Source organism: Elephas maximus, chromosome 16 (genome assembly GCF_024166365.1).
Source record: "Elephas maximus indicus isolate mEleMax1 chromosome 16, mEleMax1 primary haplotype, whole genome shotgun sequence".
Taxonomy (NCBI): Eukaryota; Metazoa; Chordata; class Mammalia; order Proboscidea; family Elephantidae; genus Elephas; species Elephas maximus.
Window position 1 is genome coordinate 45,697,201 of NC_064834.1, and position 19,199 is coordinate 45,716,399.

Here is a 19,199-nt window from a genome sequence, read left to right on the forward strand (position 1 = left end):
AAGAGTTTTCCAATGTCTTCTGACTTACATAGTTTCAGATCTTACGTCCGGTCATTTCGTTTTGGTTCTTCTTATGTAATGTGTTTTTCTTCTCTAGCTGTTTTTGAGCTTTTCTTCTTAACCCTAGTATTTATTAATTGGATTGTGATATGCTTTAGTGTGGTTTCATTTGTGTTTATTCTTCTTACAGCTAGTTGAGTATTTTGTCTGTGGGCTATAGTTAGCATGAAATTTGGCAAATTTTCACCCATTATTTCCTCAAGTAACCCCCCACCCCACCCCAATTACATATGTTGGGTTGCTTGATATTACCCTCTCTCTTAGTCTGGGTTCTCTAGAGGAGCAAAACCAGTGATGCATATATAGATAAATAGAAATTTACTTCAAGGAAATAGTCCATGCAATTGTGGGGGTTGGCAAGACCCAAATCTGAAAGCTTCTTCTGGTTCACGTGGTTGCAGGGGCTGGCAAATCCAAAGTCTGCAGGTCAGATTGAAGGCCTCATGTGTCCCAGGAACTGGAGGTCAGCGACAAGAAAAGTGCAGGATTGAAAGAGAAAGCTTTGGCAGAACGTCCATCTATATTCTGGAGGCAGGCCCCACTCCCAAGGAAACTCCCCTTTCAACTGATTGGCTGCTCATATCAGATTACAAAATGGAAGATGATTACATAGTGTTTGCCAAATCACTGAGAATAATGGCCTAGCCAAGTTGACACATAGCATTAACCATCACACCCCATAAATCTGTTTGTTTTTTTCAGTTATTAATTTTGGATAGCTTCTGTTGTTACCTCCTTAAGTTCATTGATACTTTCTTTTGAAGTTTCTAATATACAAGATCTGAAATGAAAATTTCGTTGGATGGTATTAACCAAAGATTAGATACTGCAGAAGAAAGTAAGTTCACTGATAATTTCTTAGTTGCAGGGGTGAATTAGCTCTTAAAAAAAAAAAAAAAAAGCTACTCTAGACCTGAAATAACAAAGTTTATCAACAAGCTATCAGAAATTCACATGATGTGCAAGAAATTTAATTTCTGGACAGAAGACAGTCAAACATTGTTCTGTGCTCAACAATGTAAAATCCACAAGGTCTGATATCTAATAAAAAGACCTTCTGGGTCTCTCCTGAATGTCCTGTGTATTCAGTGATGACTTCTCATTTTGGTTGCTGGGAATGTACTAATTTACATCTCTGAGTGAGCTCCGGGAGCTTTTTTTGCTCACAGCACCTCAGGAATTGTTCTTTTCTTGCTACTCTAGCCCATGGATTCCAGTCTCCCTCAGCCTTCCCAAACTAGTAGCTATGCTCTTTTTGGGTTCTCCGTCCTTACACTGATGACCAGAAATTGCCACCTGGCACAACAGTGGGGTGATAGGTTTACTGTGTTTGTTCCCTACTTCGTCAAGGATCACAAAGGTGGTTTTCAGCAAAAAAGTTGGTGTGAATTACCCATTCTTCCAAGTTGGAACTTACCCTTTCTGAAGAGTTTTTTGGCAGCTTTTATATATAGTTTTTTGGAATTTAGCTGAAATTCGAATAATGACTTATTTACATTTTTAATTATACTTTCAAATCACATGTAAAACAGTATATTAAGAAATAATGCCTTTTGATTTATGTATAACAAAAGAGTTTTATTCCAAACTGCATCCATCTTTGGTGTCAATGTGTTTAACATCACTGTGACCAATTTTGGGGTCTTTAACAGCTTTCAGGAGCACATCATCTTCACTGTTGTCACAGTTGTTGAAGATACAGTGACTTTTTTTTCTTTTTTTTTATTGTGCTTAAAGTGAAAGTTTACAGTTCAAGTCAGTTTCTCATATAAAAACTTAATACATGCATTGTTATGTGACCCTAGTTGCTCTCCTTATAGTGTGACAGCACACTCCTCCTCAGTACCCTGTGTTTCCTGTGTCCATTCAACCAGCTCCTGTCCCCTCTGCCTTCTCATCTCACCTCCAGACAGGAGCTGCTCACATAGTCTCCTGTGTCTGCTTGAGCTAAGAAACACACTCCTCACCAGTATCATTTTATGTCTTATAGTCCAGTCTAATCTTTGTCAGAGGAGTTGGCTTTGGGAATGGTTTTAGTTTTGGGCTAACAGAGTCTGGGGGCCGTGTCCTTTCAGGTCCCTCCAGTCTCAGATCATTAAGTCTGGTCTTTTTACTACAATTTGAGTTCTGCATCCCACTTTCCTCCTGCTTCATCAGGGATTCTCTGTTGTGTTCCCTGTCAGGGCAGTCATTGGTAGTAGCTGGGCATCATCTAGTTTTTCTGTCTCAGGCAGGTGGAGTCTCTGGTTTAGGTGGCCCTTTCTGACTCCTGGGCTCATACTTTTCTTGTGTCTTTGGTGTTCTTCATTCTTCTTTGCTCCAGGGGGGTGAGACCAGTTGATTCATCTTAGATGGCCACTTGCTAGCTTTTAAGACCGCAGATGCCACTCACCAAAGTGGGATGCAGAATGTCTTCTTAATACACTTTGTTATGCCAGTTGACCTAGATGTCTCCTGAAACCATGGTCCCCAGATCCCTGCTACTCTGTCCCTTGAAGTGTTTGGTTGTATTCAGGAAACTACTTCGCTTTTGGTTTAGTCTAGTTGTGCTGACTTCCCCTGTATTGTGTGTTGTCCTTCCTTTCACCTGGAATAATTCTTGTCTCCTATCTAGTTAATGAATACCCCCCTCCCTCCCTCTCTCTGCACCGTCATAACCATCAAAGAATGTTTTCTTCTGTGCTTCAACCTTTTCTTGTGTTCTTATAATAGTGGTTGCTATGAGTCGGAATCGACTCGATGGCAGCGGGTTTTGTTTTTGTTTTTTTTCATATAACATGTCCGTTTGTGACTGACTAATTTCACTCAGCATGATGCTTTCCAGATTCCTCCATGTTATGAGATGTTTCATGGATTTATTGTTGTTCTTTATTGTTGCTTAGTATTCCATTGTGTGAATATACTTAGTTTGTTTATCCATTCATCTGCTGATGGGCACCTTGGTTGTTTCCACCTTTTAGCTATTGTAAACAGTGCTGCAGTGAACATGGGTGTGCATATATCTATTCCTGTGAGGGTTTTTATTTCTCTAGGATGTATTCCAAGGAGTGGGATTGCTGGATCGTATGGTAGTTCTATTTCTAGCTTTTGAAGGAAGCGCCAAATCGATCTCCCACCAACCATGTGTAAGTGTTCCAGTCTCTCCATAATCTCTCCAATATTTATTATTTTGTGTTTTTTGGATTAATGCAAGCCCCGTTGGGGTGAAATGGTATCTCATTTTAGCCAAAATTTTTTTTTCCCAGTTCGTAGGTTGTCTTTTTACTGTTTTGGTGAAGTCTTTGGATAAGCCTGAGTGTTTGATTTTTAGGAGCTCCCAGTTATCTAGTTTCTCCTCTGCATTGTTAGTTATATTTTGTATACTGTTTATGCCATGTATTAGGGCCCTTAGTGTTGTCCCTAATTTTTCTTCCATGATCTTTATCGTTTTAGATTTTATATTTAGGTCTTTGATCCATTTGAGTTAGTTTTTGTACATGGTGTGAGGTATGGGTCTTGTTTCGTTTTTTTGCATATGGGTATCCATCCAGTTACGCCAGTACCATTTGTTAAAGAGACTGTCTTTTCCCCAGTTAATAGACTTTGGGCCTTTGTCAAATATCAGCTGCTCATAAGTGGGAAGATGCAGTGATTTTTAAGTCTGTGTATAATTGTGTTACTAGAAATTCCCAAATGCAGTAAATTAAAAAATTTGTTCTGTGTTTATAAAATTTTGGTATCTACAACCAAAAAAAAAAAAAAATTTTTTTTTTTACAACCTAGTCTCTTACTGTGTTGTTTTTTGAAGTAATTTTAAACAGCTGTTTATGACAGCTTGCAATTGTGTGGTTATACTTCTAGGAATCCTCACTGGTTTTGTGTTAAATATTTCTGTCGTCCCCCTCCAATTAAGAAACAAAATAAAACAAAAGAAAAAAACGTATCTCTTGGGCACCTCCCTAACCAGCACTGGTAGAGATAATTTCACAATAACGTCTTCTCCAAACATTATTTTGCTGTTCAAGTTTGATAAAGAGAAAGCACACATAATATGAGAGATGTTTGCTGTTTCAAAGGGATTATTTCGAGGGAAAGCATATTTTCCATTTAGGCATATATCGTATTTCTTTGCCTCAGAATAGTAAGTTTTCCTGTTTTATGCTCGTGAAGATTAGTGAAACAGTTGCCTACTATTTATTGCTTATTGTACTTAGAATTGCTAGTTTGATTCAAATTTTTATTCAGTAGCTAGAATAAATTATTCTGCAGATATTTTTGCCAACCTGCCTCTATCATTAGTTTTATATACCATCCTAGTTATTTCAATTAAATTACATATTTCATAGAACAGAATATTTTGAGTGGAAGATGAAGAATTAAGTTAAATTTAAAAATTAACTGGTTTCATTATAACATCCTGTAGAAATACATCCCATATGTAAAAAGAAAGAACTAAATGTCTCTTGTTTTACATTTGACAGGGAGCTCTCAGTTACTTATAAAAGAGGTCAGTCAAAACTTTGTTGACAGAAAATGAGGTAGATTGATATATATTTTCACCCAGTGAAGGTATTATCTAACTCCCAAACCCATTGCTGTTGAGTGGATTCTGACTCAGCCATCACACAGGAGAGAGAGAATGGCCGCCTAGAGTTTCCAAAACTGTAGTCTTTATGGAAGCAGACTGCCGTATTTTTCTCCCATGGGTTCAAACCACCAACCTTTTGGTTCGCAGCAGTTAACCACTGTGCCACCAGGGCTCTTTGAAGGTATTATAGCCAGCGTTATTTACTTTTAATATTGTACACTTTTATTATAACAACCTGTAAAACATCCAGTATTTAGTTTATTACTAAACTATTGTTCATAGAAATATTTGACGTTGAGTCAATTCTGGCTCATGGTGACCCTGTGTGTTGCAAAGTAGAACTGTGCTCTATAAGATTTTTAAGGTTGTGTGTGACCCTTCAGAGTTAGATCAGCAGATCTTGCTCCTGAGGCCCCTCTGAGTGGGTTCAAACCACCAAACTTCTGGTTAGTAGTCGAATGCTTAACTGTTTACGCTACCTAGGGACTCCTTATAGTAAATATATACATGTCATGTAAGGGAATTTTTATTACACGATAGGCATGCATTTGAAGTGAAAATGACCAGAAATTCCAACTATGAGATTTTTTTCCTAAATTTTATTTATTTTGTTATTGTTGTTGAGAATATACATAGCAAAACATAGAGCAATTCGGCAGTTTCTGCATGTACAATTTAGTGATATTGATTACATTCTTTGAGTTGCATAACCATTCTCACCCTCCTTTTCTGAGTTGTTCCTCCTTCATTAATATAAACTCACTGCCCCCTAAGGCTCCTATCTAATCTTTCGAGTTGCTGTTATCAGTTTGATCCCATATAGTTCTTATATATAGATAGTTCTTGTGGGGCCCTGGTGGTATAGTGGTTAACATCTTGGCTGCTAACCAAAACGTCGGCAGTTTGAATCCACCAGCTGCTCTTTGGAAACCCTATGGGGCAGTTCTACTCTGTACTATAGAGTTGCTATGAGTTGAAATCAACGGCTGGCTACAGGTTTGGTTTTTGGTTTTTAGACAGTTCTTAAAGGAGCGCAATGGTCAAGGCTAGACTTTTTTACTAATTAAGCGAAACTATTGATTGGTTTTAAGATGACCTCAGGGATATTTTTGGTTCAAGGTATAAAGTTTATCTCAGTGCAGTAGTTTCAGGGTTCATCTACCCTCTAACTCCAGAAAGTCTTGGGTCATTAGAACTTGAAATTGTGTTTTGCATTTTCCCCCTTTTCATCAGGATTCTTCTATGGAAGCTTTGATCGAAGATTCAGAAATGGTAGCTGGACACCATTCAGTTCTTCTGGTCTCATGGCAAAGGGGGCAGTTGTTCATGGAGGCAATTAGCTACGTAGTATCCTCCTCCTATTCCTGACTCCTCCTCCTTCTGTTGCTCCAGGTGACTAAAGACCGATTGTTGTGTTGTGGATGGCTGCTTGCAAGCTTTTAAAACCCCAGGCACTGTGCAGTGAACCAGGAGGTAGGACAGAGGTGCTAAACACATTATTAGGCCAATTAACTAGTCCCATGAAACCATGACCCTGAACTTCCAAACCAAGGAACCAATTCCCATGAGGTGTTTGGTTGTACATAAGCAGCCTCACCAGCTACTCTTTTTACTGTTGTAAATATATCCATCACCCAACTTGTGGCAATTCAACTTTTTACAGGTGTACAGCTTCTTGACAGTAATTACAATAATTGGCTGTGGAACCCTCCCCTTAATCAGTGAGATTTTCCATCACTGTTAGCCCCCTTTTTTCCCCCACCTCTGGTAACCACTAATAAACTTTGGTCTCTATTCATTTGCCTTTTCTTGTCTTTTTATGTAAGTGAGGTCATACAATATTTCTCCTTTTGTGATTGGCTTATTTTGCTTGCCATAATATGTTCAAGCTCCATTCATACTGTAGCATGTGTCAAGACTTCATTTCTTCTACTGGCTGAGTAGTCTTCCACTGTATGTATGTACCACATTTTGTTTATTCATTCACCTGCCGATGGGTATTTAGGTTGTTCCCACCTTTTGGCTATTGTGTATGGTGCTGTAATGAACACTGGTGTACGTGTCTCTTTTTGAGTCTTCACTTTCAAGTCTTTTGAGTATATACCTAGGAGTGGATTTGCTTGATCATGTGGTAGTTCTATTTTTAATTTTTTGAGGAACTGCCACACTGTTTTCTACAATAGCTGTACCATTTTCCATTCCTCCTAGCAATGAACAAGGGTTCCAGTTTCCCCACATTCTTGTCAACATTTGTTATTTCCTATTTTTTTTTTTTAATCTTAGCCATCCTAGTGCGAGTGAAATGGTATCTCATTGTGGCTTCCAACTATGAGATTTTATTTGATTATAATTTTAAATGAATTCTCATGTATTCTAACTACTGCTCAATTATTTGAGCACTGTTTATCTACTCCCCTTGACTCAAAAATTACTTAAGAGTATCTGTCCTTATTATAAACAATTTTATGTTCATACTGTAATGGACACCTGTTGTTTAATGCTCAGTGTCTGCTCTTCCTCCTTCAAGGTAACGTAACTTAACTTTCTATGGGGAACCATCTCTCCCTTGTTATTAGTTAAATGGTTTGCCTCAGCTACAGGGGTGGGCCTTGGTTGACTTAAACTAATCAATAAAACTTATTTCTCAGTCCATTGTGATTCTTTGTGGAATGGAATATTTACTGGGAATGTCTAGGAAGGGTGCTTTCTTGTTCTGTTACTGAAAGAACAGCTGGAGGATCTTTGGAAGTTATGGTACTCTATAAGGATACGACAACTGGCACTACTGCAGAGATGATTGCAAGCAGCAAGCCAGCCTCCAGATGAAGCCTAGAGGAGGGCAAAGCTGAGAGAGCAGGGAAAAGTAGAGTCTGATGATGCTGTGAACTTTTTGGTGAAACAAAGTCCAAAGTGAGCTAAATGTATGGAATATTACTCCTATGACCTGGTAACTTCACCTAAATCTATTCGAGTTGGGTTTTCTGTCACATGTAATAAAAACATTCTAACTGATAAATAGGATACCATCTTATCAAATTTGAAAGTACTGACATTTAATGTTTTACTATTCCTAATATAATTTGCAATTCAAATCACATTAGGGTAACATCTCTACTCAGCAAATCTTTGACTCACTTGAGCTATGTAAATCTGTTAGGGATTAAATTGTGTCTCCCAAAAAGTTATATTGAAGTTATAACCCCCTTGTGCCTGTAAATATGAGCCTGTTTAGAAAAATGAGGTCATACTAGAGCAAGATGGGTCCTAAAACTAATCCTTTCTTAATGGTGTCTTATGAAAAGGGACAATAGATATGGAGAGATATGCATGGGGGAAAGACCATGTGAGGAACTGCCTACAAGGCAAGGAATGGCAAGGAGTGTTCAGGGCTACTGACAAGGTAGGATCCTCCCTTAGATCTGTGGCCTGATTTAGACTCCTAACTTATGAAACTGTGAGACGGTATGTCTCTTTTTTAAAGCTGTTCACTTTGTGGTATTTTGTTACAGCAACCCTGGGAATCTAAGACAGAATTTATACTGTGTTCAGATGAGGATGAGTGATACTGTGCTGTTAAGCTTTTTTTCATTCTCCTCCAGAAATTCGTAACACTTTCATGCTAAAGATCTGTGTTGGGACATGCTAGAATATAATTTCTTAAGTGAAAAATATTTGAGTGACAGTTCTTTCTTTACAGAGGTCAGTCTGAAAGTAGATACAATAAATGACCTTTTAGCTACTTCATTGCGAGTCATTTTTTATATTAAGTGTATGCCTACTAAATTAATTTTGTATAAAACACTACTTTCATCAAAGGTAGGTTTTATCCAGCTTTCAGTGGTTATCCATTGTCTTCATGATGAAATCCAAACATTTTAGCCAATGAAAAAAGGTCCTTGTAATTTAGCCTGTGCCTTTCCAACCTTATTTCTCATTGTTTTTCTTATCCAGTGAGATAATCTGTTTCCCTAATCCGTGTTGTTACTAGTACCCTCTGACTCGTTATTTCCAATCCTTTCTGCTATCATTTTTGCCCAGTTCTGATGCCTTTCTTTTTCAGTAAAATCTTTGTCAGCTTTCCACCATGGCTATAAGTGATCTCTCTTACAAACCAAACAAATCCTACTTTATTTCTTATTGTAAGAAAAGTCAAACAACACTGAATAAGTAAAATAAATGCCTCTTCATTCTTAGTGCAACCCTCCAGAAGAAAACCTCTTACTAGTTTAAAATCTTTGATATCCTTCTGTGCATATTTAAGCATATCTGACTTGTTCGATTATCATTTCCGGTGGCTATCATATTGGATAGCACAATTCTAGAGGCTTAATCATTTTTAAGTTTGAGTTTTCTCTTGGCAAGAATATTTCAAGAATAGTGGTACGTACTTCGTATTGCATCATGACAAGAAACATACAAGGTCTGGTGGTCTCTTTTTGTGATATTAAGATGGATCATTGATTCAGTTATTGTCAGCCTAATCTGCCCATTTTAAAGTCCCCTGTGACCTTTCATTGAATGGTTTTATTGATCTCATTCTTTAAAATTGTCATAGATAGTTACGTCACCGTCTTCTAATATGATAAGATAGTAGATCAGTAAGAGGCCAGGCTGTGGAGTTAGACTGCCTGCCACTTCCTGGTTGTATGGCCTTGGGCAAGTGACTACACATTTATCCACTGTGAGTTAGCTATCTCATGGGGTTGTTTCAGTGATTAAATTTGTTAAGTGTTTAAAACAGTGCATGGTACATGGTAAATGTAAATAAACATTAGCTGCTATTATTGATATGAGGTCCCTGGATAGCACAAATGGTTAAGTGCTCGATTACTAGCCAAAATGCTAGTGATTTGAACTCACCCAAAGGCGCCTCAGAAGACAGGCCTGGTGATGTGCTTCTGAAAGGTCACAGCCTTGAAAACCCTATGACGTAGTGCTGTTCTTCATACATGGGGTCGTCATGAGTTGGAATCAACTCAACAGCAAGTAACTACAACATTATTAATATATTGTTTTAAAAGTTTTATTTTGCTGTCTATTCACTTGGTATTTGTCTGCATAGAAAATGCTGTATTGGCTAATTCTGTCTGGCCGTGAGACCAGGTCACATAGTAGGAAAACAAAGTACCATTTAAATGACAACAAACCTTATATATCTCTAGCATCTATGATTTTTAATAAGAAAAACCTTAAAAGTGGCTTGTTAAGTCTGGAAAAGAAAGATTGAGCATAATTAGGTATATATCCCAGAAGGTAGGAAAGTAAATTTCGAAAGAAAGAAAAAAGTATGACCCTCCCATGGCTTGCATGTGTGTGTGTATGTGTGTGTGTGTGTATAAATATATATATGTAATCTATCTAATTATAGATAGGTTGGTAAATATATAGGTAATAAAACATTTACCATTTCAACATCCTTCACATGTGTAGTTCAGTGACAGTAAATATGTTCATCATGTGGCTTAGCCATCACCATTCCTGAGTTTACCCCATGGCTTTTGACTCTGAAAGACTGGATGGTTCTTTGAATGAAAGTTAATAAAAACGAGCATACACAATCCTAAATAATTTGAGCAGGGAGAAGTCTCTAAAACCCCAATGTGGTTATGCAAGGAAACTGTCAGATTAACAGCACACAGATTTAATAGGTGGAAAGGGAGATGCAGAGCTGAAAATTATTAAACAACAGTACAAACCTTTATCAACAATGATAGGAACCACAAAGTAAGCCGATGTTCATAGAAGACGCTTAAAACAACATAAATTGTTTTCTAAAAGTAATATCTCAAATAAGTTTCAAGAAAATTGTTAAATTTTTAAGAGAGATGGAATCATCAGTTCATGCTTTGCAACTGTTTGATTCAGTAGGGAAAAATAGTCTTTTAGTTGGAAAAGATACAATAACATAAAAAGGTATTATAGGCATGGTAGGTAAGCAGCTAGTAAGTGAAACACATGACTTCCTTAAGTATATTCTGCTTTCGTCATTTAAACTAATGTCCCCTCTAGCTGCAGTGGACTGGCAGATCTGCTTATGAAGTCATTGAATAATCTTTGAGAATTTCATGAAAATTGAAATTTTTAGGAGAGATGACCAAATGCTAGCTGATTTTTTTTTTTTTTTTAGAAAGGGGAAAATGTGGGTTCTGGAACTTACAAGCCAGTAAGTTTGTTACTGATCTTTGGCAAATTTCTAGAAAGAAGTTTCTGAGCATTTATAAAAGAATCCTCTAATATAAAAGTTTAAATGGATCCACCGAGAACATAGCTTGCCAAATTAACTTTATTTCTTTCAATAGAATTGTCAGTTTGGATGAATTAAGAGACATACTATAGAAACAGTTTCTTAATTTTAGAGAAGCTGTTCACAGAGTCTTTGGATATATTTTTGCCTAAGATTAAATTGGCGAAGTGTTGTTTGGATTTAGAACAAGTAGGTAGATTTGTGGAGCCCTGGTAGTACAGTAGATAAGAGCTCGGCTGCTAACCAAAAGATCGGCAGTTGGAATTCACCAGCTGCTCCTTGGAAACCCTGTGAGGCATTCCTACTCTGTCCTGTACGGTTGCTATGAGTCAGAATCAACTCCATGGCAGTGAGTTTGGTTTCAGGTAGATTAGTAGTTGTCAGATTTACAGTCATTTGAAATTCAGAACCAGCATTTGATTACAGATTCAGTGTCACCCTTGATTGAGATGTTCAAAGCATCACAAACTAGGTTGTCTGTATTTTGCCTCAACATTTTCACCAGTGATACGGATGTAGGCTTATCTGCTTGTAGATTACTCAGAGCTGAACATGGATAGCTGATAACACAAGGCAATCAACATCTCCCTAAAAACTTAATTAATATAGCACATTTTTATCTCTCCCGCTCTTAACACACTTTGATATTTTATATGTAATGTGGATTCATAATTTAGATTGTTTGGAGGAAGAAAAAGTGAATTGTATTTCTCATCTAATATTTTTACCAAATTAATGTAGGAATTGTAAGTGCCCCTTAGTTATTATAGCATAATATTTTTAATAATACAAATTTAATAATCCAAAGTGAAAATTGGAAGTCTTTGCATAAAGTATATTTTTATTTGCTTTAGGAATATGAAGCACGAACAGGGAGGACCTGTAAACCACCACTTCAGTCTTCAAGACGTAAGAATTTTGAATTTGAGCCACTTTCTACCACTGCCCTGATTCTTGAGGATCGACCATCGTAAGTGCGCTAGTGATCATCAGGAACACTTTTATATTTTATTTTAACACTTCTATATTTTAAACAAATTTATTTTTGTTTACTGTTTCACTTAAAAGATAATGAGAAATTAGATACAGAAAAGACCTTATTTAAAAAATATTTTAAAGCCCAGTCATGTGCTTTAAAAACTAATAGGGGAAGAGTATATTGATGATATCCAAGCCTTACGAGGATTTTCTAGAGGTCTGTATGAGTCAGAATATGATATACAAAATCTTGGCTCTTTGTATTTATTTTAGCTCTACTCTGTTCTAACAGGAAGCCCTGGCGGTGTAGTGGTTAAGTGCTACAGCTGCTAAGCAAGAGGTTGTCAGTTTGAATCCGCCAGGTGCTCCTTGGAAACTCTATCTGGCAGCTCTACTCTGTCCGGTAGGGTCACTATGAGTCACAATCGACTCAACGGCAGTTGGTGTGGTTTTTTTTGGTTCTGTTCTAACAATCTCAACGTGATAGGGCAATTACGCTTCCTTTCTTGACCAAACATCGTAATACCGAGCACAACATTTTAGTTTCTTCTCTTCTCTGTATCCCTAAAAAAAGCTGCTGTTTTCAGTATATTGTCTCTGATTTGTTATCAGTCAAAACACCTCCCCTAAAGTAAGACTGCTTGGTTCTTAACGCCTTTTCTCCTGGGTTCTCTGGATCTATTCTTTTTTCTGCTAGAGTTCTCTTTCCTTCCAGTATAAAAATTCCTAGATTTTCTGGTTATTTTCTTGGTCTATGGCTTTTTCTACCCAATATCCTGATGAGCTTGTGGAGCTCTGTGGCATTGTGGTTAAGAGCTCAGCTGCTAACCAGAAGATCGGCAGTTCGAATCCACTAAGCCGCTCCTTGGAAACCCTATGGGGCAGCTCTGCTCTGTCGTGTAGGGTCTGTATGAGTTGAAATCAACTTGATGGCAGTGGTTTTTTTATTTTGATGAGCATAATAAAAAGATCTGGAGCCAAACACAGGTAGACATTGAAAGAGAAGAAAAACAGGATATGAAAGTATATTATTTTTGAATACTTGTTTCATTCTTTCGTACTGGAGAATTAATGATCCTAATACACTTTTATTAGGATTTGATGCATATGTATATATTTATTTTTTCCATTGTTACAAAAAGTTTTTCAGAAATTTAGTTATGGGAATATGTCTAAGTTTTATTTCAAACTTGCTGCCAGGGAGAAGAACCGAATCAGGCCAATTCAAAGACCCCTTTCTTGGTAGAGCAGAGACATACATAGGAAAGTAAAACTGGTTAGAGAAGTAAGAAAAGAATATCTCTTTCAAGACCTTTAGACTCTTGACTGATAATCAGCTGAGTAAGTGAATAAGTTCCCAGAAGAGCTTTCTTAAGTTTGTTAAAATTAATCCAGAATGGCTTATGCTTTTTACCAGGAATGTTAATTTCTTATCAGAAGGATTCTGTGAAAATATTATGCAGAAAGTTCTGTTCTGACAGTTTTTTGAGATAAAATATTCTTTATACCATCCTCGATTTTATAATCAAATCTGTGTCTTTAAAGTCCTGCCTTCAGGCCTTTCCTCATATTATTACCCTCTCTTGGAATGTTATTCTCTTCTACTACTCATCTACCCAGTCCTTTAAAGATTAGGCTTTATCTTTTCAATCAGGTCTTTGTTGGCTTTTTTAACCTTCAATGATACCATTTCTAGAAACTCCTTTTCTTGTAAGCAGTTCCTCAAAATGATGTTTTATGTAATTGTCTTGAAGTAATGTAATACACATAATAACTTCATGTAAGAAGATCCCAGTGTAGCCAAAAAAATGCATAGACATCTGAAAAAAGAACCGTTCTTTTATTGAAATATCAATTATAATAAATGCGTCACTTTTATTCTGATTCTTTGGAACTTTGCTCATCTGTAATATAGAGATTGAATTTGATCCCTGCTGTTCCACTCTGATGTGCTGTGATTTAATTAACAATTTGTTTACCTTTTTATAATTTGGAGGAGTCTTTTTTTGGAGAGGGAAGTAGTTTATGTGACTTACATTTATGTAATTCAAACAAACAAAGGTTTTCTTCCGTAGTGTTGGAATATGGAGGTGCCTGTTCACTCATTCCTCTTCTTTCCACTTCAACCAACTGAAGAATAAATATAGGGAAAAGATGAGAACAAAAACTTCAGTTTTACTGAAGATAAAATCAAATGGGAGTACGTGGATGGGACCTGAGTACTAAATGGCATGTTCTACTTTATCTCACCTAGAATAGTCTCCTAGCAGATTAGAGCCAACTAACATCCACCCAGTTACATAACCTGAGGAGCTAGAGCAGAGGTCTGTATAATCTTTAGACCTCTTCTGTGTCTGTCTGCAGCCAGGTGCAGGATACAGCCTGTCTTGCTTTTGAGTTTTCATATGTTAATAATGTCACTACTTCAGCTATGAGGTGGCATCTGTGAGGGAATAGAGAAGAAGGCAGAAGTTCTTCCTTAGCATGGAGTTAATGGTGGAAACTTTCTCTTCTTATATAAGGAGAGGAGGAGTTTCTCTCTCTAAAGAGAGTTTGCAAATTGGTGTTACTTTTTCCTTTCTTGTCATCTGTAATTTGCAGCAGCATCCAGAATCATTGACTTCATAGGTTTTTGTAGTTGGAGCTTTTCTTTACATATGGAGCAGTTATAGTGTTTAATCATCGGAAATCTCATTTAAAAGAATATTAAATACAGAAAATCCTGTAATTTCATCCTTTTGTTAATTTTGTGTTTTTCTCTGCCTATTTGTATCCTTATCCATCTCAAAATAAGGACATCCTTGAGGAGGAAGATAAGAGCATATTTATGAGCTGATTGTGTTGATATGAGCTTCTTCTGTTTTTAAATCACTGATGGTAGCGCAGTGGTTAAAGCGGTCAGTCGCTAGCCAGAAGATTCGGCAGTTCGAAACCACCAGCAGCTTCTCAGGAGAAAAGATGTTGCAATCTGCTTCCATAGAGATTTTACAGCCTTGGAAACTCCATGGGATCACTATGAGTCAGGATCAACTCGATGGCAGTGGGTGGATGCTTATGGTACTCAGGGTGTGTGTTTTTTTTTTTTTTTTTTAACCACCAGTGGATAGACTACCTCCTTTTCTCTTCTGAGTTTCTTCCTAAGTCACTACTCTGCATACTAGTGCCAATACAATAGTATAAATCATTAAAGAAACAAGTGAAAAGTAACAAAAGGTATAGATTTTTATGTGATATCTTTGAAAAGCAGCAAATGTTCATACTATGTATTTTAGCTTGATGTGCCATCTTATATATTCATTAATGGTTTCTTGTTTTGACTCCATAACTGCTACTTCCATAAAAGGTGGGAATCATATTTTAAACCATATCTGTAATGTAATAGCATCTGAGCCTGTGTACATTTGGAGGAAAGATGAGAATCAAGGTCAGCACTAAGTTGGCACCTTTGAGATGGAGATCAGACATACCTCTACTCTCAGCTTTTTTATGTCTTTTGACATATCCCTCAGCACTCTCTACTATCTGCTGGGTTTGATAATTCGTTGCAGTGGCACACACAACCCACAGACCATACTCAGGATTATGGGGTTTATTAAGGGAAGTAATAGGCTACAACTCAGGATCAGGATCAACTTGAAAATAACAGGCTATACCTCAGGAGACAGGATACAGTTCTTCAGTCCTTCCAACTAAGACAGTTCTCAGCTTCTTCTCATCCATGCCTGCAGGCAGGTGGCCCTTCTCTTGGCCGTGCCTGCAGGCAGGCCTTCTCTCAGCTGTGCCCACCTTCAGGCCTTCTCTTGACCTGTCTTCTGCCTAGGCAAGTGATACAACTCTTTAGCTCAGCCAGCAAGCCTCCTGCCCAAAGACGCTCAGCTCTCTTGCTCTGTGGGTTGGCAATCCAACTGCAACTGCCAATGCCAGTCTCCTGGTTCCTGCCGCTTGTACTGCTGCCACCGTTTTTCTGCTACTGGGCTTTGCTGTTTTTGCTGTTGTTTCTTACCATTTTGTGCCATTTCCAGTGTTATAGCTCTCTCTCTCTCTCTGTCGTGTCTAGGAGGTTCTCAGTGCAGGAACCCTGGATCCAAAGGACGCACTCCACCCCAGGCTCTTCTTGATGGTAGTGAGGTCCCCCTAAACTTCTGTGCAGTTGGCCCTTATGTTAGCCTACTTCTTGTCAATTTCAAGTCATGGCCCTCCCACAAGGCCACAAACTGACCAGTTACCTTGGTAGGCCATAGTCAGTTAATTTGCATAGTAATCAATCTGTTCCCGCAAGGCTACTTAATCCTATTGGGTGGTTTTACACACCCTATTTGCATAGTAGACCAGTCAATACCTTTACAAGATTATGATCCAGCAAATCATCTCAGCAGAACTATAAACCCAAGGCCAGAAAGGCCATATATAAAGTGAAATCCATTAAACTGCAGTATCTTTTTCTTGTAGTGTTTAAGAGTATTGAGTGTCTTAATTATATTCATTCAGCCTTTGATTTTTAAGACAGAAAAATCTTATTTTAAAATTACTTCTCCAGACAGATGACTGCAATATTAGTATATTTGTGCTTTATTCGCTATCAAAGACTGGTAAGATATTTAACATGTAGTTCATTCAACTTTGGCTGTAATTACTGAACACCTACTATGTAGCAAAGTTTTTGCATGTATGATGATTTGAAAGGCACATTAGGACTTAGAATAATTGGTAAGCCAATTATTATTTATATACCATTTTGTTTAGGGTATATACAAGTATGTTTACTTTAAAGACTTTTTTTTTAACAAAGTCAAACCACAAGGGAAAAATCCGACACAAAGCTACCTGAAGAGATCTGTTTCCTGAACAGTGTTTAACTCCTTACTGCAAATCACTTCATAACCAAGACTGAGGTGCTTAAGACTGATATAAAGCTATAGGGTAACCTATTTCTGCTTGAAGTCTTCATTCAAGACTAGGTCAGGATAATTTGAGGAATTATGTCTAGAAAACTAGATGTGGGAGTTGTCTGTGAAACAGCATGTTTAAAGGGAGACTACTCTCTTTTGGGAAAAGCTCAACATCAGCAGTCAGAACAAGGCCAGGGGCCAAACTATGGAACAGAACATCAATTGCTCATATACAAGTTCGAGTGGAAGCTGAAGAAAATTAGAACAAGTCCATGAGAGCCAAAGTATAACCTTGAGTATACCCCACCTGAATTCAGAGACTATCTCAAGAATAAATTTGACTCATTGAACACTAACGACCAAAGACCAGTTGTGAATGACATCAAGGCCATCATACATGTAGAAAGCAAAAGATCATTAAAAAAAAAAGGAAAGACCAGAAGGGATATCAGAAGAGACTCTGAAACTTGCTCTTGAACATCAGGTAGCTAAAGAGAAAGGAAGAAATGATGAAGTAAAAGAGCTGCATAGAATATTTCAAAGGGCAGCTCGAGAAGACAAAGTAAAATAGTAAAATGTACAAAGACCTGGAGATAGAAAATCAAAAGGGGAGAACACTCTTTGCGTTTCTCAAGCTGAAAGAACTAAAGAAAAAATTCAAACCTTGAATTGCAATATTGAAGGATTCTATAGGGAGAATATTACATACTACAGGAGGCATCAAAAGAATGGGTCGATGTTCATTCATTTCAGGAGGTAGCATATGATCAAGAATTGATGGTACTGAAGGAGGAGGTCCAAGCTGCACTGAAGGCACTGGTGAAAAACAAGGCTCCAGGAATTGATGGAATACCAATTGAGATTTTCAACAAATGGATACAGTGCTGGAAGCACTCACTTGTCTATGCCAAGAAATTTGGAAGACAACTACTTTTCCAACCAACTGGAAAAGATCCATATTTGTGCCCATTCCAAAGAAAGGTGATCCAACAGAATGCAGAAATTATCAAACAGTATCATTAATATCACACACAAATAAAATTTTGCTGAAGATCATTCAAAAGCACTTGTAGTAGTATATTGATAGGGAACTGCCAGAAATTCAAGCTGGATTCAGAGGAGGACATGGAACAAGGGATATCATTGCTGATGTCAGATGAATCTTGGCTGAAAGCAGAGAATACCAAAAAGATGTTTACCTGTGTTTATCGACTACGCAAAGGCATTCAATTGTGTGGATCATAACAAATTCTGGATAACACTGGAAAGAATGGGAATTCCAGAACACTTAATTCTTCTCATGAGGAACCTGTACTTAAACCAGGAAGCAGTCATTTGAACAGAACAAGGGGATACTGTATGGTTTAAAGTTAAGAAAGTTGTGCATCAGGGTTGTATCCTTTCACCATACTTATTCATTCTGTATACTGAGCAAATAATCTGAGAAGCTGGACTATATGAAGAAGAACATGACATCAGGATTGGAGGAAGACTCATTAACAACCTGCGTTATGCAGATGTCACAACCTTGCTTGCTGAAAGTGAAGAGGACTTGAAGCACTTATGGATGAAGATCAAAAACCACAGCCTTCAGTATGGATTACATCGCAACATAAAAAAACAAAAATCCTCACAACTGGACCAATAAGCAACATCATGATAAACGGAGAAAAGATTGAAGTTGTCAAGGATTTCATTTTACTTAGATCTACAATCAACTCCCATGGAAGCAGCAGTCAGGAAATCAAATGACGCATTGCATTAGGCAAATCTGCTGCAAAAGACCTCTTTAAAGTGTAGAAAAGCAAAGATGGCACCTTGAGGACTAAGGTGCGGCTGACCCAAGCCATGGTGTTTTCAATCGCCTCATATGCATGCAAAAGCTGGGTAGTGAATAAGGAAGACTGAAGAATTGACGCGTTTGAATTGTGATGTTGTCGAAGAGTATTGACTATACTGTGGACTGCCAAAAGAACAAACAAATCTGTCTTAGAAGAAGTACAACCAGAATGCTCCTTAGAAGCAAGGATGGCGAGACTATATCTCACATACTTTGGACATGTTATCAGAAGGGATCAGTCCCTGGAGAAGAACATCATGTTTTGTAAAACAGAGGGTCAGGGAAGAAGAGGAAGACCCTCAACGAGATAGATTGACACAGTGGCTGCAACAATGGGCACAAGCATAGCAACAATTGTGAGGATGGCGCAGGACTGGCCAGTGTTTTATTCTGTTGTGCATAGGGTCGCTATGAGTTGGAATTGGCACAACGGCAGCTAACAACAACAACAACGTAGTAGTAGTAAAAAGCAAAGATGTCACTTTAAGACCTAAGGTGCACCTGACCCAAGCCATGGTGGTTTCAATTGCCTCATATGCATGTGAAAGCTGGACAGTGAATTAGGAAGGTGGAAGAAGAATTGATGCCTTTGCATTATGATGTCAGCAGAGAATATTGACT

At 37.7% G+C, this 19,199-nt stretch overlaps 1 protein-coding gene across 5 annotated transcripts in view; it reads left to right on the forward strand.

The window, feature by feature from the left end:
• Nucleotides 1-19,199, forward strand: part of TBC1D12 (TBC1 domain family member 12) — a 134,962-nt gene that overhangs the window by 70,605 nt on the left and 45,158 nt on the right. For 4 of the 5 annotated variants that reach the window (XM_049855305.1, XM_049855307.1, XM_049855308.1 and 1 more), the window contains one exon: nucleotides 11,726-11,841. In XM_049855305.1, coding sequence (XP_049711262.1) covers nucleotides 11,726-11,841 — 116 coding nt within the window. Of the gene's footprint in view, nucleotides 1-2,845; nucleotides 3,186-11,725; nucleotides 11,842-19,199 lie in introns of those variants that run through there. The other variant, XM_049855306.1, reaches the window with a different exon arrangement.